Raw genomic sequence first — 25,266 nt, forward strand, 5'->3', positions numbered from 1 at the left:
TCTCCAGGGCTGATTTTTCTGCTTTGTTACAAACTGAGGAGTTGATGGGCAGCCCAGAAGGATGGGAGGAGGAGCAAAAGAATGCAAATGAAGCTCCTTACAAGTATTTTCACAAGAAGAGGTTGATCACCCAATTGTTCAGGAATAGAGTGTATGTCTACTATAAAGAAGATTAACGAGGTAAGAACCTAATCTTTCCTTTTTCTCAATGGAGGACGGTAAATAATGGAGTGTTGAAGGATTCTGTAGTGGGACCAGAGCTATTTAAGATATTTATAAATGGTCTGGAAATTGGAATGAGAAAGGTGTCAAAACACATATGGACTGCGAAAATTTGCAGGAAGACCTTAGGAAATTTGAAGACAGCATCCAAATGGCAGGTGAAATTTAATGTGGACAAATGCAAAATGATGCACATTGGGAAGAATAATCCAAATCATAATTACCTGATGCTTGGAGTTGGCATCTAAGAAAAAGATCTGGGTGTCATTGTAGATACTACACTGAAATCTTCTGTCCAGTGTGCGGCAGCAGCCAACAAAGCAAACAAGATGCTAGGAATTATTAGGAAAGGGATGATAAATAAAACCAAAAATATTATAATGCCTTTGAATTGCTCCATGGTATGTCCTTACCTTAAGTATTGTGCTCAGTTCTGGTCAGTGTATCTCAAAAAGATATAGCAGAATTAGAAAAGGTTCAAAGAAGAGTAACATAGTAAATGAAGGCAGATAAAGACCTGAACAGTCCATCCAGTCTGCCCATTAGTTATATCCATTAAAAGTGACCAAGATGATAATGGGGATGGAACTCCTCTTGTATGAGGAAAGACTAAAGAGGTTAGGGCTCTTCAGCAAAGGAAGAGAGACGATTGAGCCTCTTCAAAATCCTTAGTGGTGTAGAATGGGTAAAAGTTAATTGATTTTTCTTTCTTTTTCAAAAAGTACAAAGACCAGGAGCATTCAATGAAGTTACATAGAAATATTTTTAAAACGAATAGGAGGAAATATATTTTCATTCAGCAAATAGTTAAGCTCTGAAATTTGTTGTACGAGGATGTGGTAATAGAGGTTAGCACCGCTGGATTTAAAAAAGATTTGGACAAGTTCCTAGAGGATAAGTCTGCTATTGAGACAGATGTGGGGGCTTTAAGCCACTGCTTGCTCTGGGGACCAGTAGCATGGAATGTTGCTACAATTTTGGTTTCACCAAATACCTAAGACCTAGATTGGCTACTGTTGGAAACAGGATACTGGGCTAGATGGACTATTGGTCTGACCCAGTATGGCTATTATATTCTTACGGTATTGTGGAATCTCTATGTTAAGCATCATTTTCATTGTCACAGAATAGAAAAAAACAAACAAACCATTCCAGTACATCTGAATAAATCTGCTTATATGTGGTTGGAAAATTTCTTATATACTACTTTTATTTCTTGTGCTCATATGTAGACAGTTCTGTAAATTGGCCCTAATTTAGGTGCCAAAATGCAGGACCCAGAGCACAAATTCTGAGACTTTACACACATTTAGGCGCTCTCACGTAGCTATGCAAAAGATAGGTATAAATTTGAGTGTGTAAATGTTGTATTTTTAACGCACAACTTGGTGTTCTAAAAGTTACATATTTAAATATAGAACTCTCCCAAGCTCTGCCCACTTTTCATTCCCCTTGCATCTAACCGCCATATTCACACACATAAGTGCCATTATTTTATCATTGTAATGTGCAAATGACTCTTACATTTTGGCACTAAGGAGGAAATTCTGTAAGGGCTGCCTAAAGTTAGGCAGCGGTAGGTGTCTGAAGCACGACTACCAACACCTAATTTAATTGTTTTAATTGGCTTTAAGTGAACATGCCATTAAAAGCCAATTACAAAACAACATAAAAAAAATAAGACGGTATTAGGTGTTTTCTGTGCCTATGTCTGTGGCGTATAACAATGCCTAGTGATGCCTAATGCGGAAGTAGGCATGTTTAGGGGCAGCACCAGAATTAGACATTGCTATGCAGGATTCTCTGATTCACCTAGACTCTGGAAATTTAGGCCTTTCAAACCCTGGCCCACATTTTCAGTGCCTAGGGTCTGTGGTAGCTGCAATTCTGGAAACGCCACCTGTTGGTGATTGACACATGGCAGGCGCTGCTTTCAGAATCAACTCCTGAGTTTATAGAATGAAGGGGAAATCTGTGTACCCTTTTTTTGTCTTCTGATCTGTAGAGATCATTGCTAGTAAATATGTGCACCGCATTTCAAGATTGCAGTTTTGCTTTTCTCTTAACATTTTTAGTTATTGTAGTAACCGGCTCTGTACTTGTCATGCTGCTTAGAAGTGCTGTAAGTATCCAGATTCTTTTCAATTCACAAAAATACACTTTCCTCATCACCCACAACACCAGTCTAGATGCCCGAGTTTGTGCTGTCCTGATAGCAGGTAGATACAGTACTATTGAGCAATGATGTAATTGCTTAAGAATCCTGTTGAGCAATTATGTCATTGCTTAAGAATCCTGTTCAACCCCCTGGCCAATCAGTATTTCTCAGTTTTCTGCAGGCGGTAGATTCCTGTGCAACCTCTGGTGGTCTGTTAAGATTTTATTTCCATTTCCTTTGTCAATTGTATTGGGAGGGGTGGAGGAGAACAGCTAAGGGAGGCCAGGCTAGATATTATAGACAGGGCAGGATTAATTCGTCGAGGGCCCCTAAGCACACAAGTACACTGGGCCCCCTGCCCCACCCCACCATGAGCCCAGGCGGAAACAGGAAGCTGCATCAGAGGGAAGCTTTGGGCAAGCAGCACCGCTTGCACAATTACTGTTCCCGTTGCCTTTCTTACCCACGTTGCTTGCTTGTTTTACTTGTCTTACTTTCTGTCGATGGGGGAGCCGCGTTACCGATTGGGGTGGGGCCCGAGTTGCCAATGAGGGGGGCCCGTGTTGCCAAACAATGCTGGAGGGGACCCATCGCCGTTTGGAAAAAACAATGTTGATGCCCTCCTTCATCGGGCCCCCCTGACCCATTTCGGGCCCTAGGTACGTGCCTACTTGGCCAATTGGTTAATCCTGCCCTGATTATAGATATATAAAGGAGACCCTCCTCCCCCACCCTACAAATCTGACCAACATTTTCCTTAAAGGGTTTTTGTGTGCCCAAACTTAATTCTCATTCAACAGACAGCTTATCAGTTGTCTGTTTTGATGTTTTTGGGTTTTAGCCGCTGGGAGAAAAAAGACTGGCTTTTGTTTTATCTCATTCTTTTTTACTAGCCTCTGTGCAGGATTGTATGTATGGAAGTGCTGTTCATTTGTGGGGCACAAAGGTCAGCTATGCAGTAGCAAGAAAATAGCAAAATTGTGAAGAGAAGTTATGGCTTCCTTTTCTTTTAGTGCTGAAGGATATTGGTTGAGCAGTACTCTTTCCTCAAGTTGAACCAGTTATGGCTTCCTTTTCTTTTAGTGCTGAAGGATATTGGTTGAGCAGTACTCTTTCCTCAAGTTGAACCCAGCCAGCAGTTAGAACATAAGAATAGCTTTACTGGGTCAGACTAATGGTCCTTCAAGCCAAGTATCCCGTTCTCACAGTGGCCAATCCAGGTCACTAGTACCTGGCCAAAACCCAAAGAGTAGCAGCATTCCATGCTACCGATCCATGGCAAGCAGAGGCTTCCTCCATGTTTTAATAAAAGACTATGGACTTTTCCTCCAGGAATTTGTCCAAACCTTTCTTAAAACCAGCTACACTATGTAGCTGAAATGGTTGTAGACACAATTTTGGTATGAACAATTTTGGTATGTTTACATGGCCACAGTGCTTATTGCTAGAGATGAGCCACCTCAGGTGTTGTCCTCCCTACTGACAGCAGTGGATCCTGCTGCAGCCCAGCTAAACCTGTCAGGGGCCTGACATTTTTTGGAATTAGTGCAACCCCTGGTACTAAGTTCCTATGCAAAGTTTGGAATCTACTATGAGGCTGTCTCCCTTTTTATGGGCCAGCAAGCTGTGAAAAATCTTACAGTAAGAAATTGAAGGCCTACTTTGACTCCTCATTGCTCCCGACCTTTATTTTGATTCCGGCCATAACTGGACCAATAGTTATGGCCCGTGACATACATCAAAATTTGCACTAGGGAGGCCTTGCAGCCAACTGGAAGCAAAGGTATGACAAAGATTTGATGTCACTTTTATATGCAAATTTTCACCATTTTTGGGTGCAAATATCTCTGTTGTGTAGTTTTAATTTTTTTTTCTTTAAGTCATTTGAAAGAGCATATTTTATGCTTTAAAAAAAAAAAAAGTCATCCTGTTTCATCTTGGACCCAGCCTTGCTTTGGTCAGAATTAAGGTTCCAAAGACATGCATCATTTGCACGCACAGATACACTATGGACTCCTATAGCACGTGCTAGCCAAAAATCTACTGCCTGCTCAAAAGGAGGTGGTTACAGCTAGCGCGCGCGGTAATTTAGCGTGCACTATTCCATGCGTTAAGGCCCTAGCGTGGCTTTGTAAAAGGAGCCATATGTTATACAGAGTCATCTTTGGTGTCCTTTTGTGTAACATGCAAATGTGCTAGAGATGTGACTTTTTACAATGCAGCTAAGCTTGTTGTGCTTACCCTGCTTTTAGGTTAGCACATTTTGCTTGCCATGTACTTTTATAAATGACCCCTCAAAATGGACATTGAGGGCTCCTTTTACTAAGGTGCGCTAGCATTTTTAGTGCATGCACGAACTTACCGTGCGCTAAACCGTGCAGTATGCTTCTAGAATAATGCCAGCTCAATGCTGGCGTTAAGGTCTAGCGCGTGTGGCAATTTAAACATAGAAACATAGAAGATGACGGCAGAAAAGGGCTACAGCCCATCAAGTCAGCCCACTCTGCTTACCCACCCGGTGTCTATGCCCTAATGACCCAATTTCCTTATCTTGACCTTCGTAGGGATCCCACATGGGTATCCCATTTATTCTTAAAGTCTGGCACGCTGTCTGCCTCGATCACCTGCACTGGAAGCTTGTTCCAATGATCAACCACTCTCTCTGTGAAGAAATACTTTCTGGTGTCGCCATGAAATTTTCCGCCCCTGAGTTTGAGCGGGTGCCCTCTTGTGGCTGAGGGTCCCTTGAGAAAGAAAATATCATCTTCCACTTCGACACGTCCCGTGAGGTACTTAAATGTTTCGATCATGTCTCCCCTCTCCCTACGTTCCTCGAGAGTGTAGAGCTGCAATTTGTTCAGTCTCTCTTCGTACGAGAGACCCTTGAGCCCCGAGATCATCCTGGTGGCCGTCCGCTAAACCGATTCAATTCTGCGCACATCTTTACTGTAATGTGGCCTCCAGAATTGCACACAGTACTCCAGATGAGGTCTCACCATGGCCCTGTACAACGGCATTATGACTTCAGGCTTTCGGCTGATGAAACTTCTATTGATACAACTCAATATCTGCCTTGCCTTAGATGAAGCCTTCTCCACTTGATTGGCAGTTTTCATGTTTGCACTGATGACTACTCCTAAATCTCGTTCTGCTGAAGTCCTAGTTAAAGTTTCTCTGTTCAAGAAGTACGTCCTGCATGGATTTCTGCTTCCGAGGTGCATGACCTTACATTTCTTAGCATTGAAGCCTAGCTGCCAAATTGAGGACCAACTTTCCAATGTAAGCAGGTCCTGCGCCATATAATTCTGTAAATTGCATTCACTTACTATATTACATAGTTTGGCGTCATCGGCGAATAGTATTATTTTACCTTGAAGCCCTTGAGTCAGATCCCCTATGAATATGTTGAAAAGGAGAGGACCCAGGACCGAGCCCTACGGCACTCCACTGGTCACCTCCGATGTTTTAGAGAGGGTACCATTAACCACCACCCTCTGAAGTCTGCCACTCAGTCAATCATTGACCCATGCAGTTAGTGTCTCTCCTAACCCCATCGATTCCATCTTGCTTAGCAGCCTGCGCTGTGGGACACTGTCAAAAGCTTTACTGAAGTCCAGGTACATGACATCCAAAGAATCTCCCAAGTCCAACTTTCTTGTTACCCAGTCAAAGAAGCTGATGAGATTGGATTGGCAGGACCTACCCTTGGTGAATCCATGCTGACTGGGATCCCAAAGATTCCCTTCATTCAATATCGTGTCCAATTTGCTTTTAATTAGTGTTTCCATGAGTTTGCACACTATTGATGGGAGACTCACCGGTCTATAATTCGCAGCCTCTGCCCTGCAACCCTTTTTATGCAGAGAAACGACATTAGCTAATTTCCAGTCCAGGGGAACTTTCCCCTTACTTAGGGAAAGATTAAATAGCTCAGCCAACGGTTTTGCCAGGACATCGCTCAATTCTCAGAGCACTCTTGGGTGCAAATTGTCTGGTCCCATGGCTTTGTTCACCTTGAGTCTTGCCAGTTCACTGTAAACTTCACCTGGTGTGAACTCAAAATTCTGAAACGGGTCTTCTGTGCTTTGTATTGCCTTCAACTGCGGACCGTGTCCCGGTGCCTCACAGGTGAAGACTGAGCAGAAGTATTCATTCAGTAGTTCGGCTTTATCGGAATCTGCTTCCACGTAACTTCCGACCGGTCTTCTAAGGCGTACTATCCTGCCTGTGTTCCTTTTTCTGTCACTAATATACCTGAAGAAGGATTTGTCCCCCTTTTTAATGTTTTGCCTCCGTAACTGCCATTTTGACCGCTGTAGACCTGGTCCTATATTCTACCTTTGCCTCTCTTTTCTCCATGCGCTTGTAGGAGAGAAACGCTTTTTTCTTCTCCTTAATGAGGTGCAAGATTTCCGCGGTGAACCATAGGGGTTTATTGTTTTGTTTGTCGTTTATTTACTGATTTTATGAAGCGGCTAGTTGCTTCATGTATGGTTGATTTCAGTGTTAACCACTTAGCTTCTACATCATCAGTCTCCGCTTGGTCCTGCAGCGTCCGATGGACAAAATCTCCCATGCGTGCTATTCCGCGCGTTAAGGCACTAACGCACCTTAGTAAAAGGAGCCCTAAGTTGTGCTGTGTTATTTACTGCATGCAAGCCTAGACGTGCAAAAGTATCACCTTTGCAAGAAATGTCATGTTAGCAGTGTGTTGAGGCAGAAATTTTAGGAACATGTCCTGGCCTGTGACATAACTGTGCACTTTATACACAGGAGCTTATGCATTTATTTTAAAAATTTCTTACCCGCTTAAACTTAAGTGGCTTACAAAATACAATCATAGTCATAAAATGACATACATACATACAAAACATAACACAATTCCAATATACTCATAAAAATATCACCACTCATTCAGTTAAAAGCCTCCATAAACGAAGTTGTTTTCAGTATCTTCCTAAATTTCTGAATATCCGAAAGTAATCTCAATGGTCCTGTCAAATTATTCCATAATGATTCCAAGGATTATACTAATCCAAAAAATTTCAGGCCCCTGATAAGTTTTGTTGAACTGCAGCACAGAGTGGTTTCACTTTTATAAGATTTGTGATAGTCTGTTTTTTCCAAGAGCAACCTTACCCTATCCCAAAGGTTGTGCTATTTGGGGGTAGAGTTCAGCACTCTCCAAGGCAAAGTGTTTCTTCCCATGGTGAAAAAGGGAAAACTACAAGCTCAAATCAGAAAATTTCTCAAGTGTTGGGATCAGTTAGGGCTACGAATCAGGAAACACACAAAATCTTTACAGAGTTCTCTTTTCAGCAGTCTCCAGAGAGCTAAGAGTTCCACTTTGTACTACCATTAGCTCCAGAGGGTAGAGAATCTTGACTGGTGGATACACATTAACAATCTGTCCAAAGGAAAGAGTTTGGATACCGCAGATTAGATCCTTGTAATGGCAGATGCAGCCTTCACAGGTTTGTGGACTCATTGTTTCAACATATAGGCACAAAATCAATGGTCCTCTATGGAAACTGAGTGGTCAGTCAACCTTCTAGAAGCACGGATGATAAGCTTAGCTGTCCTGGAGTTTTGACAGCTACCATGTTTCCCTGAAAATAAGACACTGTCTTATATTCATTTGGGGCCGAAAAAAGGCACTAGGTCTTATTTTCAGGTAGGGCTTATTTTTTTCCATGTACATGATCATCTCTCCCTTCCTCTCCACCCCAATTCTTCCTCTTTGCTTTCCCCCACATGCTCAACATCTTTCCTCCCCTCTCACCCATCCCCTTGTGCCTTCCCTCTGTAGCATCCCTCCCATCCCCCTGTGCAGCAGAACCCTTGCCCAGCTTCCATCCTTCCCATCCCTCGTGCAGCAGAACCCTTGAGCAGCCAAACCGCCACTGACCCTACATCCTTCCTTCCCAATCAATCCTCGCCGACCGCGACCATAAATACCTTGCTGCAGAGGAGCGTCAGGCTAGCAACACTAACAGGCTGCTTTGTGACCTTCTCACTGGGGCCACCTGTGTACTGGTGGGTTGTCTGGTAAGATTTGCCTCTTTGCAGATGATACCAAAGTCTGCAATAGAGTAGACACGCTGGATGTTGTGAATAACATGAAGAATAACCTGACGAAGCTTGAAGAATGGTCTGAATTTAGCAGCTAAAATTTAATGCTAAGAAATGCAAGGTCATGTATATGGGCTGCAAAAACCAGAGGGAACGGTACAGTTTAGGGGGTGAAGAACTTATGTGCACAACGGAGGAGCGGGACTTGGGTGTGATTGTATGTGATGATCATAAGGTGGCCAAAGAGGTTGAAAAGGTGACGACAAAAGCTAGAAGGAGTCACTGTGGTGGATTTGTAACTTATCCTTGAGAACAGGGGTAATCCCGGAGGACTGGAGGATAGCGAACGAACAGTCTCCCGGAAGAGGTGGTGGAAACAGAGACTGTATCTGAATTCAAGAGGGCCTGGGATAGGCTCGTGGGATCTCTCGGAGAGAGAAAGAGATAATGGTTACTGTGGATGGGCAGACTAGATGTACCATTTGGCCTTTATCTGCCATCATGTTTCTATTTTATAGAAACTCGGTCTTATTTCACTTCAGCCATTTCCTCTCCAAGGTGAAAAGCCCTTGTCTTTCCTCATAGAGAAGTCATTCCATCCCCTTTCATTTTCATTGCCCTTTTCTGTACCTTTTCTAATTCTGCTATTTACTGTATTTGAGGTGCAGTCACATCCTTGAGCAATACAAAGTCATAATCAGTTTTGTTCTCCATTCCTTTCTTAATTCCTAACATTCTATTAACTGTCACTACACATTGAGCAAAGGGTTTCAATATATCATCAACGATAACACCTAAATCTTTTTCTTGCACAGTGACTCCTAGGGAGCCCCATTGTTTATTCTTTTCCATTGAGAGTACTGATCATTCAACCTACTCTGTTTCCTATATTTTAACCAGTTCTTAATCCACAGTAGGACACTGCCTCTTATGACTTTCTAATTTCCTCAGGAATTGTTCATGAGGTACTTTGAAAATCCAAATATGCAATATCAAGTCGTATTTGTTTACCCCTTCAAATAAATGTTACTGATTAAGGTAAGATTTCTCTTGGCTAAATCCATGTTGGCTGTGTCACATCAGTCCATGCCTATGTATATGCTCAGTAATTTTGTTCTTTATAATAGTCTCTGCCATTTTGCCTGGCCCTGAAGTCAAGCTCACTGGTCTATAACTTTCTAGGTCACCTCTGAAACTCGTTTTAAAAACTGGCAATAAGTTGGCCACCCTTCAATCTTGATTTTAAAGATAAATTGTATTTCCAGTGCAATAGGTGTGTCATTCTGGACAAGCGAATTATCTCCCCATGGCTGCGAGCCATCTCCAGATTTTTTTCTGTTGTCCTCTTACTTCACTGAGAGCTCTTCTGCCATCTACAATTTTTCCTTTCTGAACGCGAGCTGGAAGGAGTGTTTCTGTTCTGTTTTCCCTTTTTCTTTATTTTACTCTGTGTTTTTCAGTTAATATTTGGTGCTCGGAGCTTACCACTTTCAGTGTTGGCCCTTCCTGCATAGAGAAGAAGCAGACTGTGGTCTGCAGCTGACAGGCCAATCCCTTGTGGTAACTATTAGCCAGCCTGCACAAATATTTCTAGATTCAGGGTCGTCCTCACTTATCTCCTGCAAGGATCTGAGCATAGGCTGTCAGGCATCCATAGGAAACTCAGCAGTGTCTCACAGGGTGTTGGCTGCATTTTTCTCCTCCCCCTTCTGTAGCTCATCCAACGGTTCGTAGGGGTGGGTGTTCGGTAAGACGCCATGTCTGGCTGGCAGCCCAAAGATCAGAATTGAAGAAAGGACTTCCAGCATGAAACAGTATTTTCTTCTCCTTTCCGGCTGTTGTAAAGAGCTGTGGCAGGCTGCAGCACATTGTAAGGCTGTTACAGCCTGTAAGGAGAATTGGGGGAGGGGGGGTTGTCTGAAAATTGTTTTAGAGAGTTTCTGCATGTTCTTCCTACTCAAAAATCCTAAATTTCCCAGGTTTTAACTTTGGCTTGGTAGGGTTTTTATTTGGGGGGAGGGGGGTTAAGCAGTTTTAGGTGTCAAAATCCTGACAGCAGCCATCTTGGATTTTTAGCAATCTTTTTTTTCAAAAGTTTCCTGCAGCTCCAGACCTTTTGCTTCAAAACATGTTGGAATTGAATCCTTGAGCTCTGTTACCCTAATTCTATGCCAAGATTGACCAAATTTTCCGCCTCAGGAGCATCCATGTGCCATGTGCCAAGCAGCATGGAACATGGAGGTGGGAGTGGCCAGCTTAATCTCTCATGTGTTCTTAACTGGCTGAAAGAGTGGCTAACCCGCTAAGGTGGTCTTTTTTCAGGGCCTGGAAATTGTGTTCTGTGCGAAAGGATGCTGATGCCCCACAGCCCAAGAAATGCAAATTAGAGTCATCTCAGGGCGACTTCTTCACGTTTCAAGATTATTTAAAATTTGATTATATCAAAAATTTGTCAAAATTTCAAAGCGATGCACAATTTAAAATAAAAGGGAGGATAAACAGCTAAGCATAGTGTACAATGGACTTGAACATTGACAACAGATAAACAGCAACATTGAACAAAAGGAAAAGGGAGGAAATACAATTGTTATAGGAAAGAAGAACAAAAGGAAACAACATCAGGTTGGGAAGTACGTTGCAGAAAAGCCTAATTTATTTTATGATTTGAATTGAATGCATCTTTAAACAGAAAACCTTTTAATTTTCCTTTGGATCTGTCTAAATTTTTTTTCCTCAAATATATTGGTAATGAATTCCAGATTCGAGGTGCTGTGACTGAGAAAATTGTGTCCCACCGTGTGTTGATGAATCTCAAAGATGGAACAGAAAGTAGATTTTTATCATCTGATCTTAGTGATCTAGAAGGAGTGTAAGGATACAGCTTTCTCTTCAGAATTCATCAATTTAACGTGGAAAGCCTTTCAGGAGAGCCGTGCTCAGACTGTGCAGACCAGCTGTGCATCAGATTCAATATGTTAGATCATAGCTCCCCAAGGGACATCTGTTTCACAGTCTGCCACTGTCCAGGACTTGGGAGACCTGTTTGCAGAGGATACAGATGATGATGATGATGATACTCTCACTATTCCCTTATTGTCTACAGATGCGCCTCCCGTAGCAGGGGAGGATGGGATGCAGACTTTCACCTTAGATCCTGTTTTGGCATTAGATCCTGGGGATGAACCCAAGGTTTTGCACTTATTTAAGCCATGCCCTGCCGGATCTCATTTTGGAGTCTTTGCATGAGTTAAATTTAGACTCCCAGCCAGCTCCTACTTCTTCTCTCATGTGTGGAGTGAGGGTTCAGTCCTCTGAATTTCCCAGGGATTCAGACATTAATATCTTGGTCTTGGAGCAGTGGAATTCTCCAGAAGGTTCTCTCAAGGTGGCGGAAGCCATGTCCTGACTGTATCCTATGGCACAAGAGTGCCAGCAACTTTTAGTCCGCCTAAGGTGGATTCCCTGATTGTCACAGGTTACTAAGCACACTTCCCTTCTGAGTGAAGGCAGTGTGGTGCTTAATGACATGCAGTACCGCCGAGTATATGTAGTTCTAAAGAGACTTTTTGAGTCGGTGGCTTTAGGAGTCAAAGCAGCCTTAGCAGCATCCTTTGTCACACGGGTCTGTCTTTCCAGGCTGTGTACTTTGGAGCTTGAAGGCGATGAACCACTCCCTCAGCTCCTTTTATCTGGAGTGGATTATGCAGCGGACACTCTATGGCAGAGTGTCCAACCTGCGGCCCAAGGGCCGCATGTGGCCCCGTGAAGTATTTTGTGCGGCCCCGGTCGAGGGCGATGCAGTGTTTTCCTCTGCTGCCCTCGGGTGTTTACCGTCTTGCCGGCTCCCTCGTCTGTCTTGCTGCAGTGTTTGTGCGGCCCCAGAAAAAATTTTTTCGGCCAATGCGGCTCAGGGATGCCAAAAGGTTGGACACCCCTGCTCTATGGCATTATTCGTGTCATAGGTAAAGCGTCGGCTTATTCAATTTCTGCTTGTAGAATGCTTTGGATCAGACAATGGGTGGAGATTCTACCAATAAAGCTGCTCTCAGCAGACTCCCTTTCAAGGGATAGTTGTATTCGGTAAGGCGCTCTAATTTTCATGGCTCTAGGCAGTCTTGACAATATTCCAGCTCCACATCCCATAGGTTTTCCCAGGGCTACAGGCAGAGGTTTTCCAGATCCAGGCATAGCTAGACCTCAACACCTTGGGCTGCTCCCTCCACCAAGAAATCGCAATGACACTAGGTCCAGTGTGATCTCTCTCCAAATTGTGGGCCACCTCTCAGCATAACTGCAAGCCTAGGTTCAGATTTCGTCTGACTGTTGGGTTCTGAACATCATTCAATCCAGCTACAAACTGGAATTTGCCCGGCCTCTAACGGATTGGTTTGTGGACTCTCCTGTGGGTCATCTGGAAAAGGCAGTCATAGTATAAGCACCATGAGAAGATTGGTAGATATTCAGGCAATACAGCATGTACTACCCAAATACTCGGGCTCAGGCAGATACTCCATATACTTCGTTGTGCCAAAGAAAGACTCTGAAGATTGGAGACCCATTCTGGACCTTACTTATGTAATTTCAGCAAAGTTTCGCGTTTTCACATGGAGACAGTTTGATCTGTCATAGTGGCAGTGATGCCGGGAGAGTTCCTAGCCTCTGACAAGAGGCCTATTTGCATATTCCTATTTTTCCAGATCACAGTTTCTCAGGTTTCATGTCCTGGAGAATCATTATCAATTCTCAGTTCTGCCTTTTGGCTTGGTGACAGCTCCTCGCACCTTCACCAAAGTAATGGTTGTGGTAGCAGCAGCTTACCTGCGCCAGATGGGGCTGCAAGTGCATCCCTACCTGGATGACTGGCTGATCAGGGCCCACTCATCCAAGGGTCAGCACACAGTGGATCAGGTGATCCGAGTCCTAGAGGACCTGGGGTGGATTGTGAATTACCAAAAAGGCCATTAGACGGCGACTCAATCCCTGAGTACATGGGAGTCTTGTTCAACACGGCTGTCGGCCGTGTCTATCTTCTAGAGGTGTGCAGACAGCAGCTTTGCTCTAAGATTTTGTGTCTCCTGGACAAGCCAGCTCCGTTGGCTTGGTACTATTTTCAAATCCTGTGTTTTATGGCAGCCACAGTAGATGTTCCTAGGGTGAGGGCCCACATGCATCCTCTCCAGTATGTGTTGCTCTCGTGCTGGTCTTCTCAGAATGACACTTTACAGAAGTCTCTACTTTGGACCCTGAGGTTTAGACCAGCATGGATTGGTGACTCCGCTCTCAGTCCCTATTCAAAGGTATGCCTCTTCAGATAGCTTCCTGGGTGGTTGTAATGACAGATGCCAGTCTCCTCGGCTGGGGATCTCATTGCAACCATCGATTGATTCAAGGGTGTTGGTCGCCCTCTCAGAGGAAATGGTCAATCAACAGACTGGAGCTGCGTGCCATTCGGCTAGCTCTGAAATTGCAAAAGATTCTGGAAGGTCAAGTAGTCAGAGTCTTCGACAATTCCACACCGGCAGCATATGTCAATTGCCAGAGTGGAATCAAGAATACAACTCTGTGTTTGGAGGCACACATGCTCTTCAACTGGGTGGAACGTCACCTGCAAGTACTATCGGCAACACATGTCAAGGATGTGAACAATGTTCAAGCCGACTTTCTCAGCAGACAGACCCTAGATCTGGGCAAGTGGGCTCTGTCGACGACAGCTTTTCAAGCTATTGTTCAGTCCTGGGGTCGACTACGATTCGATCTCATGGCAACGGCGAGGAACAAGAAGAGGGACAAGTTCTTAAGTCGAAAATACGAGCCTAGAAGTGAGGGTCCAGATGCTTTAGTCCAGCTGTGGCTCAGGGCTCAGAATCTACTGGGGTACTACCTGAGCTCCTTTGATGCTTCTGTTGGCATTTGGTTGTTATTTAAGTGTTGTTTGTTAGAGCAGAACTGTTTGGGATGTTTCTCTTTTCCTTACTTCACCTAGTTTCAGGGAAGCTCTTGTATGCTTGGGTATTAACTGTAGATGGCAGTAGAGCTCCCAGTGAAGTAAAAGGATCACAGGAAAAAATACAGAGTGGATTTCTTCTATAGATGGCTCGTGGCCATAGGATGATAACCCACCTGTCCAGAATGATACACCTATCTACTGGAAAAGATATTATCAAGGTAAGAACAAGAACATAATCTCATTATTACTAATAGTTCTGGAAGTTGATGTTTTAGTTCTAGCGGTACTCTGGAATGTATACCATCTGGTTTAGACAATTTACTACTCTTTAGTTTGCCAAATTGCTCTATTACATGTTCCAGGTTTACAGAGATTTGTTTCAGTTCCTTTCACTCATCAACATTAAATACCATTTCTGGCACGGGTATGAGGCAAAAAAATTAATTTAGTGTAGCCTTGTCCTCTCCGAGTGCCCCTTTTTACTCCATATCAACAAATAAAAATGGAACAAGTCTGTAAGTGATAGAGGAGGTGCAGATTTTAATGGATTGGGCAGCAGAGAATTTGGAAAATAGTTTTGCAGTACATGTGGCTTGGACCTAGAATAATCTGGATTACCTCAACAGGATTTCTATGGGTGCAAGAGAAGATGCTTTCTTGGAAGTGGTACACTGTTGGGATTATCCAATCATGGACCTGATGTCAACAGGCCAGAATTCAAAGGTCTTGCCTCTTTCAGTCGAATAAAGGATTGGAAGTCAAGGAATAGATGCCTTTAATTCAGCCTTAACCATAGTTGGGTCTACTGTATGTGTTTCTGCCGTGGCTGCACATGGGATTATTAAAAGGATAGAGAAGAATCAGGGTCTAGTAGTATTGATTGCTCTGCTCTTTATTGTACAATAGGACCTTGGTACAGAATCTTGATGCATCTGAAAGAAGTGAATCCTCTATCTCTGGTGAGCAGGGAGAATCTGTTGCTTCAGGGCCTGATAGCATGCAGGATGCATCTTTAGTTTTATGGCATGGTTCTTGAGAGAATGAAGTTAAAGAAGAAGGCTAAGTCTTGTCTACTGTAGTTCAGCCTCCTTTTGAATCTATGGATTCCAGTCTTAAGACTAGTTTCTTGAGACTAGTTTCATTCAGCTAGGCAAATTTCAGAATATGCAGGCCTTGTCCTGTAAAGAATCTTTTGTTACATCCTCTCCGGAGTCAACATGATAGGTTATTTATCTGAAACCGCAAACTGGGTCTTGCAGAATACCACACAGTTCTTTTTTTCTGCTCTTCCTACATAATTGAGGAGCATATAGCCCCCTGCAGTTTTCATTTCTGCAAGCAAAATGTGCAAGAAGTCTTTCTGATCTGCTCTGCTTCTTTTCTTTCCTTTTTTTGCTAAAGTTTGCCTTTATCATTGGCTTTGGTTTCTTGAGACCCCTTTGGAGGGGTTCTCTGCCTGGGAAAGGATGCAATTTTCACAGAACCGGACTGCTGCTTCACAGGGCAAGCTTAGAGTTGACCTGTGAAGCCAGCCTACTGTGTGCAACCTCGAGGCTTAGGATCCATTCTCCTGGGAATGACTTTGTCAGAGGCTTAAGCACAGACCGGATACATCATGAGTAACAGCTTTAAAGGACCTGAAATTCTGTTACATCCCTGCCGGAATCAAAACCTCAACACGTGAACCGGAGCTTACAGAAATCCACATATTATTTTCTCCGTTGCTCCTCCCACTTAGCTGAGGAGTAGAGAGTCTCCTTAAGTTTTCTTTTCTGCAAACAAACTGTGTAGAAGTATTTCTGATCTGATCTGCCCTTTTTTCTTGTTTTATTCGCTATAATCTGTTTTTTTTCAATGGCTTCAGTGCCTTGAGACCCCTTTGGAGGGATTCTCTTCCTGGGAAAGGACACAGTTTCTGCACAGCCTAACTGCTGTTCCACAGGGAAATATTCGGGTGGGCCTGTGGAGCCAACCTGTTGTATTCCACCTTCGGAGCTTGGGGTCCGTGCCCCCAGAGCATGTTTGCCTACTCTAACCCTGTTAGAGGTTTAAGTGCAGGATGTTTAAGCCCTGAATAAGAGCCCTCAGGGTATCAGGGTGCGCAGGCTGCATTTTTCCCACCCCCTGTTGAGTGAGGATGTTCCATGGAGGTCCATCCGACTATCAGTCTGAAGATCCTGAAGATTGAATTGGTGATATTCTGAGATAGAAAAAACTTTCCCTTCACTTCAGCTGCACAGACAGAGCTGACAGGCATTGTGGAGACTGGGTTTTTAGTGTGCCGATGTCGGCAATCTTTTTTTTCTTTTTCAAACTTTTTTTCTCCCAGGTCACAACCCTTCGATTTCACTAAAAATTGTTTGAGATGGACTCTTCCACCATTGTAGATGTGGATTGTGCCAGATTACTGGTAGAGAGGGCAAGAGTTTCAGGCATTGCCTCCTCAGGGTCCTCTAGGACTGAGGAGCCTGATTGAGTCCAGAAAATGGGCAGAAAATCTTTCCCAGTGCGGTTTTCAGATGGGGACACAAAGTGCAGGTGTATGGAGTCCGGGGACCTTTTGCTGTCATTCTTCTGGACTTGCAGGGAGCCAATGGGGATCCTAACCTGTGGATTTTTCCTGGAATTTGTGCAGCTCATGTGGAGAATGTATCTTATGGACCCAACCCATGCGGCGCAGCTGTTGAATGCTGCGCAGGCTTTTCAATCAGCTTTCCCTTGCGGAGGTACCTGCTCAGGCCCCCAGTGCCCCTGTCCACTCAGACCCAGACAGCCTTAACTGGCACACTGAGACCATGGTTACTGCGTCCATCCTGGATGACCTGGATACCGTATACGACAATGGTCAGCCAAGTAGTCTCCGAGAGCGCTGATATAGGTGATGACTCCTCTGTCCATCAGCTGATTAAATCAACCTCTATTCATAGTTTTATTGAGGACTATAAAGCAGCTGAAGCTAGACGCTCAGCCCTCCATATCTCAGTGTACTGTCATGAGTCACTCTAATACTCTGATGTCCATTTTTCTATTGCACAACAGCTATTTGAGCAGCCAAAAGTGGATTCAGCAGTAGCACAGATGACCAAACATACAGCCCTCCTGAGTGAAGAAGGAGTGATGCTGAAAGATTCTCAGGACCACAGAGTGGACATTGTCTTGAAGAAGCATTTTGAAGTGACTTCAGGTATTAAGGCGGCAGCTGCTGCTGCCTCCTTTATGATGTGTGCATATCGCACGCGGTTGCACCGAGATTCTTCAATGGAGGATGACTCCAGCCCCCAGCTGGTGCTCGAGGGGGTGGATTATGTGGCAGATGCCTTGTATGATCTTGTACAGGTTCTAGGCAAAGTTTTGGCTTAGGCTGTTTCTGCCCACAGAACGCTTTGGATCTGCCACTGGGCTGGATATTCGGCCTCTAAGGCGACTCTCAGCAAACTCCTCTTTGAGGAGTTAATGCTGTTTTGCAAAGGATTGGATGGCTTTATGGCCAGTGTGGTGAACCGCTGTCCTAAGTCCCTCCTGGATAACAGGTGTCGCAGTACCCCTGGAGGAGATCGCAGCAATTTTCATACCTCATTCAGGTTTCGCCAAAATTCCTTGGGCTCATCTGGCCAGAGATATTCTCAGATGTCTAGGCAATGCTATAACAATCCCAGACGCCAGCAGTCTTCTGGTTATCGCACCAGCACCGCTTCTAAGTCCCAGTGACTCTAGGGACTCAGCTGTGCTTCCTCGTATTGGAAGCCAGTTATTGGCATTCCAGCAGGAGTGGGAACATATCTTCTGTGATCAATGGGTACTGGATATTATACGGGAAGGACCTAAGGTAGATTTCTTTCACCTCCCTCCAGATTTATTTCTGGATTCTCCTGCGGGAAAACAGGAGAAAGTGCTGAAGGTCTAGAAGACTCTGCAGCATCTCTTAAACAATCAAGCTGTAGAACCCATTCCTGAAAACAAATCGAGCTCAGGCAGATGCTGCTCATACTTCATTGAGCCAAAGAATGACTCAGAGGATTGGAGACCCATTCTGGATCTCAAGTCGGTCAGTGCTTTTCTGCAGGTTCTGCACTTTCGCATGGGGACAATGCATACTGTTATCACAGCAGTGGCTCCAGGAGAATTTCTTGCTTCTCTGGATCTGATAGAGGCTTATCTTCATATTCCCATCTTCTCAGGTCACCAGAAATATCTGCAATTTCATGTTCTCAAGTGGCAATGGGCCTTTGGGTTGGTGATGGCTTCCTACACCTTCACCAAAGTAATGGTTGTGGCGGCAGCGACATATCTCTGCAGAATGGGGGTCCTAGTTCATCCATATTTGGATGACTGGGTTGATCAATTGGTTTGTCAATTTCAAGAAGTCAGCTAACCCCATCTCAGGTGTTGGACTATCTGGGAATTTGGTTGAACACACTTCAAGGTCATGTTTTTCTTCCCAAACCACGCAAACAGAAGCTCCAGCAACAAGTACTGGATCTCTTGATGGTCCCGAATCCCACTGCTTGGCATTATCTTCAAGTCCTGGGGTACATAGCAGCCTTTCTGGAAGTAGTGCCCTGGGCCCGAGCACACATACAACCATTACAGCAGTCCCTCCTGTCTTGGTGGTCTCTGCAGTAATGCTGCCTGATTCAGGGGAAAAAAAATTTCAATTCAATTCACTTTTCCTGCCCAATTGGGTGTTTTTTAAAAACATACTGTCAGGTTTATTTTGTAGTTTTTCCACCCACCCCCTTTGCCCTCTCCAACCCCATGCCAGCGCTGTGGTATAAAAATAAAAAAATACTTTTTCTCTCTGTTAGGTCCTAGCTCACGCTTGCTTGCTGTGTAACACCAGCTCTGGCAGGATATACATTTCAAATCTGGCATATTGTAATCACAAAACAGAAAATAAAATATTTTTTTTTCTATCTTCCATTGTCATAGCCAACATTTGTTTCTTTCCCACTGTCTACCATCTCTCTCTCCCTGCCTTGTGCCCTGGGTCAAACCTACCTCTCTATTCCCCTCCATTATGATGTGCAATATATCTTTCTCCCTATGCATCATCTCTCCCTGCCCTCCATCCTTTGTCCAACATTTCTTCCTATCTCTTCTCCATGCATGTCTCCCTGCCCTCTACCATATGAAGGATTTCTCCCTCACCCCTATCTGGCTGCGTCTTATGGTCCAAAAAATACAGTATATACCACTTATAACCTAAGTGGTTTACATTCCAAGTACTCAAGCATTTTGTCCCTAGCTGTCCTGGTAGGCTCACACTCTATCTAATGTACCTGGAGCAACGGGGGATTAAGTGACTTGCCCAGGTTCACAAGGAGCAGTGTGGGATTTTAACCCACAACCTCAGGGTGCTGAGGCCATAGCTCTAACCACTGCGCCACACACTCTTATCTTTTTTATATTAACCATTTTGAACTTCTTTTGAGTTATTTGCGGTATACAAATAAAAATTTTATTGTATATTCTCCTCAGTCATTCAGTACTAGAATTTTTCAAAACTCATTCTACAAGGGGTCAGTCTGTTTCTTGGGCAGAGCAGTTCTTATTCCCCCTCATGAAATTTGCAAAGCAGCAATCTGGAAAACTGTATTGGAAATTCAACTTTGAAGTGATGTAGCCTTGGGACCAAAATGTTAGTGGCAGGGTTTTCAGTGACCCATTCTCAATAAGTACTGGACTGGTCTGGTGGGATAATAAGAAAGGTAAATTAATTCTTACTTTCTAAATTTCTTTCCTTGATTCCTTCCAGTCCAGAACCTACCCATGATTCTTAGTATCAGTTTTTCTATATTCTGAAGTGTAAAGATTTTGATTTTAACCACTAGTTCATTATTCTTGTTGGATCTTTAGTCTGGAGGACTTTAATTCTCCATTAGTGATTCTCTGTTCATTAATTTTTAGGAGAGATTTTACCCTTTTAATTGCCCTTTCTCTTCTGCTTTATGATAAATACTGACTGGCCAGGAGGTGCACATAGTTCTTACGTAATGACACCATGGCTCAGTAGTTCTCATTCTCCATCTGCTGGCAAGCACAAACCCAAATGTCTAGACTGGTCTGGAGGCATTCAAGGGGGCAAAATTAGCAGGTAAGAACTAATGTACCCTTTCTGTGTAAACTATAGCAAAAACCCCAAGACAAAATATCCTTAAAAGACACCAAAATATAAGTTGGGCGTGCCCTAGGGCATTACAGGAAAGTTAACTCTGCTCAGTGTTTGATGGCTTTGAGTCGCTCTTTAAAGCTTTCAAACTTACACTGAGGGTGCTCCTTATCTTAAAAATTTAGATTTGAGGTTTATGCATTTTTGGTGGAGTCTAAGGAGTTAACTTTCCTGCAATGCCCTAGGACACGCCCTTTCTGTGTAAAGCCATCAGATGGCAATTTAGGGACACTATTTAAAGCTTAGACTTTTGAAGTAACCGAATTGATAAAGGTTTGAGTAAAAAATTATCAGTTGCTAAATTTTGTTATAGAGAGAGATTTTCATCAATGTTTTTGTTTTTGTTTTTCAGCATCCCAGAGTCCCGATCACCTCAGGAAGGAGATACTTCCCTCTTTCTCTCTCGTCAGAACACCATCTGGAAAGGATTTATTAACATGCAAACTGTGGCCAAATTTGTCACTAAAGCATACCCTGTTTCGGGCTCTGTAGACTATCTCAGTGAGGTTAGAAGGCCATGTTTATATTGTCACAAGCATTTTAAATAAATCATATTTTGAATAAACTTTATTGCATGTTTGCCACAACTTGGAAAGATAGGAAATAATTTAGCACTATTACACAGCTGATAGGATAATTGAAAAATTCAAAATCCATTATTTTTTTTAATGAGTTAAAATGAGATTTGGCTGTACTAGTTTGTGTGTATTGAATAGAAACTAAAACATTTTACAAAATGGAAATTTTTTTTTATTTGTAGTTATGGGATTTTGAAAACAATAATTCCTAGGAGTAACAGTAACATAGTAGATGACGGCAGATAAAGACCTGAATGGTCCATTCAGTCTGCCCAACCTGATTCAATTTAAATTTGTTTTCTTCTTATAAAATATCCTGGTCAATAAGAGATGGAAATAGATAGTGGCTGCATGATTACATTTATCAAATGACCGATATTAGCAAGGTCCATTTAAGTAGAAACTGCTTTTGTGCATGTGGGGGGAAATCCATATTTTCCTTTTTCTAACAAAATGATATTAAACTTTCTTATCTAGGATTTACCAGATACAATTCACATTGGTGGGAGGATTTCACCAAAGACGGTCTGGGATTATGTTGGCAAACTCAAATCTTCTCTTTCCAAGGTACTCATATAAGAGACTATATGTGGTGAGATTAGGTTTAATTAAAGGTGTGGGATATTCATTGATACTCATATATATATAGGTAGAGTGCTCTTATATATATATAGGCACTCTGTACAGGCAGTCCCTGGGTTAAGAACAAGTTCTGTTTTTTAAAACAGTTCTTAAGTTGAATTTGTGTGTAACTCAGATCTTGTACAGTACACAGTTAAAACATTAAAGAACATTAAACATTAAAGAAACAGTCCTCAAAATAAAGTACTGTAGTTTAAATAGAAAGAAAAGATAGGAGTTTTACACTTACTTTTGTTCATCTGTCCCATTGTTCACTCTCCACCACATCAACATTTCTCCCTCTCATCTCTCTCTTCCCCATGCATCTGTGCCTCACACCTCCCCCACCACCATGTCCAATATTTCTCTGTCTCTCTAAGCACAATTTTCCTCTTTCCTCATTTCTCCATGTGCATCATCTCTTTCCCTCTCACTTAGACTCCCATGCGCAACAATTCTCCTTTTCTAGTCCCTCTCCCACCTCAGCATCTCTTTCCCTCACTCCCTCCATTCTTCCATCCTATGTCCCAAGTTCATGCTCCCCTCCCTCCATTCTGTGTCCCAAGTTTATGCCTCTTCCTCCTATCCTTTGTCTGAAGATTCCTCCCTTCCTTCTGTGTCCCAACGTGCCCTTCTTCCTTCCTTCCGTGTCCCAATGCGCCCCTCATCCTCCTCACTTGCCTCCCTCCTGCAGGTGTTACCTCCTGTGGCTGGCTCCCTCCGCCACACCATATCTCTCTTCTCAAAGTCATGGCCATGGTTCCTATACGCAGCCCGTAGCTCACCTGGAAGCCTTCCCAATACGAGTCCGACATAAGTCGAGCATTCTTAGACAAAGTCGAGCATTCTTAGACCAGGGACTGCCTATATTCTGTCCAGAACTCATGTGTTAGGGAGCTACAAAAATAGTTGAATTTATTTTTGTAAACAACAGTATATCTAACTGGATTAAAACAGAAACTATAATGGAAACAATTCATAACTTGTAATTTAGGACAGAGGTGTCACTACAATCCTGGAGGGGCACAAACTAGTCAGATTTTTAGGATTTCCCTAATGAATATTCAGAAGACATGTTTGCTTAGACTGCCTCCAGAATATTCAAATATATCATGTATATATATTTTTAAGGATAGCTTGCCAACCTGAATAGTTTGAGGCCTTCCAGGATTGCAGTTTGGCACACCTGATGATAGCTTTCTGAATGCTTTAATGTCTAAAAATGTTACTTTCCTGAATTATCTTAAAATAAGGCAGAATATTAAAATGTTCTTTATATGCTACTGATTCTCATGGAATCTATTATATCCTATCATGTTCTTACTTTGTAGGAGCTATCTCTGATCCGATTCCACCCTGCCACAGAAGAAGAGGAAGTAGCATATATCTCTCTGTATTCTTATTTTAGCAGCCGTGGCCGCTTTGGTGTTGTGGCTAATAATAATCGGCACGTCAAGGACCTATATCTAATACCACTTAGTGCCAAGGACCCAGTTCCATCCAAACTCTTGCCCTTTGATGGACCAGGTAAGAAGTACACATGTACATTGTGAAGGGAACAAGGTAAATGTAACAAATCAAAATCATGTAGACCTATTTTACCTACGATAGGTATTGTGTGATGCTCCTCCTATGAATGGTATTTGATAGGTTTTCTGTGTGGATTTAAAATACCATACATTTATAGCTTGGGCCTGTAGAAAATTGAATCACTATGCATAAGAGAGAAAGCTGAAAACAAAAGCAGGCAGTTCTTGTAAACTCCACTCTTTCCACCTGCAGCTCTTTGTGTTTCAAAATCTTATTTTTATCTCTTCACATAGACTTAACATTTTATTACTAAAATTTCAGTTTGTGCTCCCATGTATTAATATAGCAAACATATCTTTTGCCATAAGCTTACATTTATATACCTACAAAAAGAACTCCATATATATTGACTGTCTCACATACATTACAAGCCACACTTCAGATAGCAAGGCATGATTTGATTAGGAGGGCACATTGGTTGGAACTTAACTGGTGTTTTGACTGCTGTTTCCAGCATTTAAATTTAGGGGTTAATTTTATAACCAAGCAACATAGGTGCCTGTGTAATGAGCATTTCTATTCCATTTTATTTCACTGTTTAAGGCAGATTACAAATACTGTACCACTGTATAATAAATCCATAAATAGAAGTTGTTATAAAACCAAAATTCAAGATACAGGTCCATAACAATTATATCATTTACTATTTGGATAAAACATAAAAATAGAATGAATCTAGTATATAATTATAAAAATAGTACTCATTTTAAACTCATCACAACATATTCAGTCAAGATAAAACATATACAACATCTTTAATCCCTTGCCAACATATTCACCGCAGTATCCATTAAGTAGATAAAGAGAATTACAGAGAAATTTATTTCCCTTTCAAGATACCCCAGATAGCAAATACTCAGAGTATCCATACAAATTTAATTATGTTACATTTAAAAAATATTTATATCACACCTCTCAAAAAATGTTACACACAAATTCCACTATTTACTCAAATGATGAAAACGAGAAATTTCTCGTTTCTTCATTTGGGTAAATAGTGGAATTTGTGTGTAACATTTAAAAAATAGCCATGTTTTAGCAGCTCATTTAAGCTCTTTATAAAAAAAAGCCAAACAATTAATATCTAGGGGCAGAAAGTTCTAGACCACTGGGTCTCTATCTAAAATGGTCTTATTTCTTGAATCACTTACTGTAGCTGTTTAATAGTTGGGAGCTGTAAATGAATTTCATAGGATATATCTACTGTTCCTGAATGTATACCATTTGATAGGTTTTGAGCTTGCAGTGGTATGTAGACAATTTTACTAAATAACTCAAATTAATCCGAGACCTTATAAAATTAAAAAAAAGGTTTGAAAATAATTTGTGCCTTTTTTGGTAACTAATACAAGTTAATCGTGTACTGGTCATTTACCATCCTGTGATTCTGCTTAAACAAATAGCATTAAATTAATGCATCATTTTAATTTTGCTTTCAATCCCCAAATCTGTCTTTAATTACATTTCATTTTCCAAATTAACAATTCCAAACATATATACTACAAATTTCTTATAAGAAATCAAATTGCTTTTCACAGTATCTGCTGCTAGGACTGTTAAGAGGATTTCTTTATTTTTTTTACTAACAAGCTCCTATAAAGCTTAAATAATGGCCACCCAGACGGAATACTCACCCCTTTAGATTTCTTGCTTAATTATCTAACATATCAGGGTCCAACAAGAAAGCAGTTGTGGATTCTGTGGGACTTCCTTTTCTGGTGCTGGATAATAAGACTGTCACAGCACAAAGCTGTGACTTATTGCATTTATAACCATGAAGGCAGTGTTCCTGTAAAATGGGAACCACTTACTTGCTTTCTAAGGGGGTCTTTTACTAAAGATTAGTGCATGTTATCTGCCTTAGGACCCATTTTATTGCTAAGGGCCCTGCTGCAGATAATGTGCACTA

At 42.3% G+C, this 25,266-nt stretch overlaps 1 protein-coding gene across 6 annotated transcripts in view; it reads left to right on the forward strand.

Moving 5' to 3' along the window:
- Window positions 1-25,266, forward strand: part of DIDO1 (death inducer-obliterator 1) — a 679,850-nt gene that overhangs the window by 630,883 nt on the left and 23,701 nt on the right. For all 6 annotated transcript variants that reach the window (XM_033963660.1, XM_033963661.1, XM_033963662.1 and 3 more), the window contains 3 exons: window positions 20,921-21,074; window positions 21,624-21,713; window positions 23,099-23,294. In XM_033963660.1, coding sequence (XP_033819551.1) covers window positions 20,921-21,074; window positions 21,624-21,713; window positions 23,099-23,294 — 440 coding nt within the window. The remainder of the gene's footprint in view (window positions 1-20,920; window positions 21,075-21,623; window positions 21,714-23,098; window positions 23,295-25,266) is intronic.

This window comes from Geotrypetes seraphini, chromosome 11 (genome assembly GCF_902459505.1).
Source record: "Geotrypetes seraphini chromosome 11, aGeoSer1.1, whole genome shotgun sequence".
Classification (NCBI taxonomy): domain Eukaryota; kingdom Metazoa; phylum Chordata; class Amphibia; order Gymnophiona; family Dermophiidae; genus Geotrypetes; species Geotrypetes seraphini.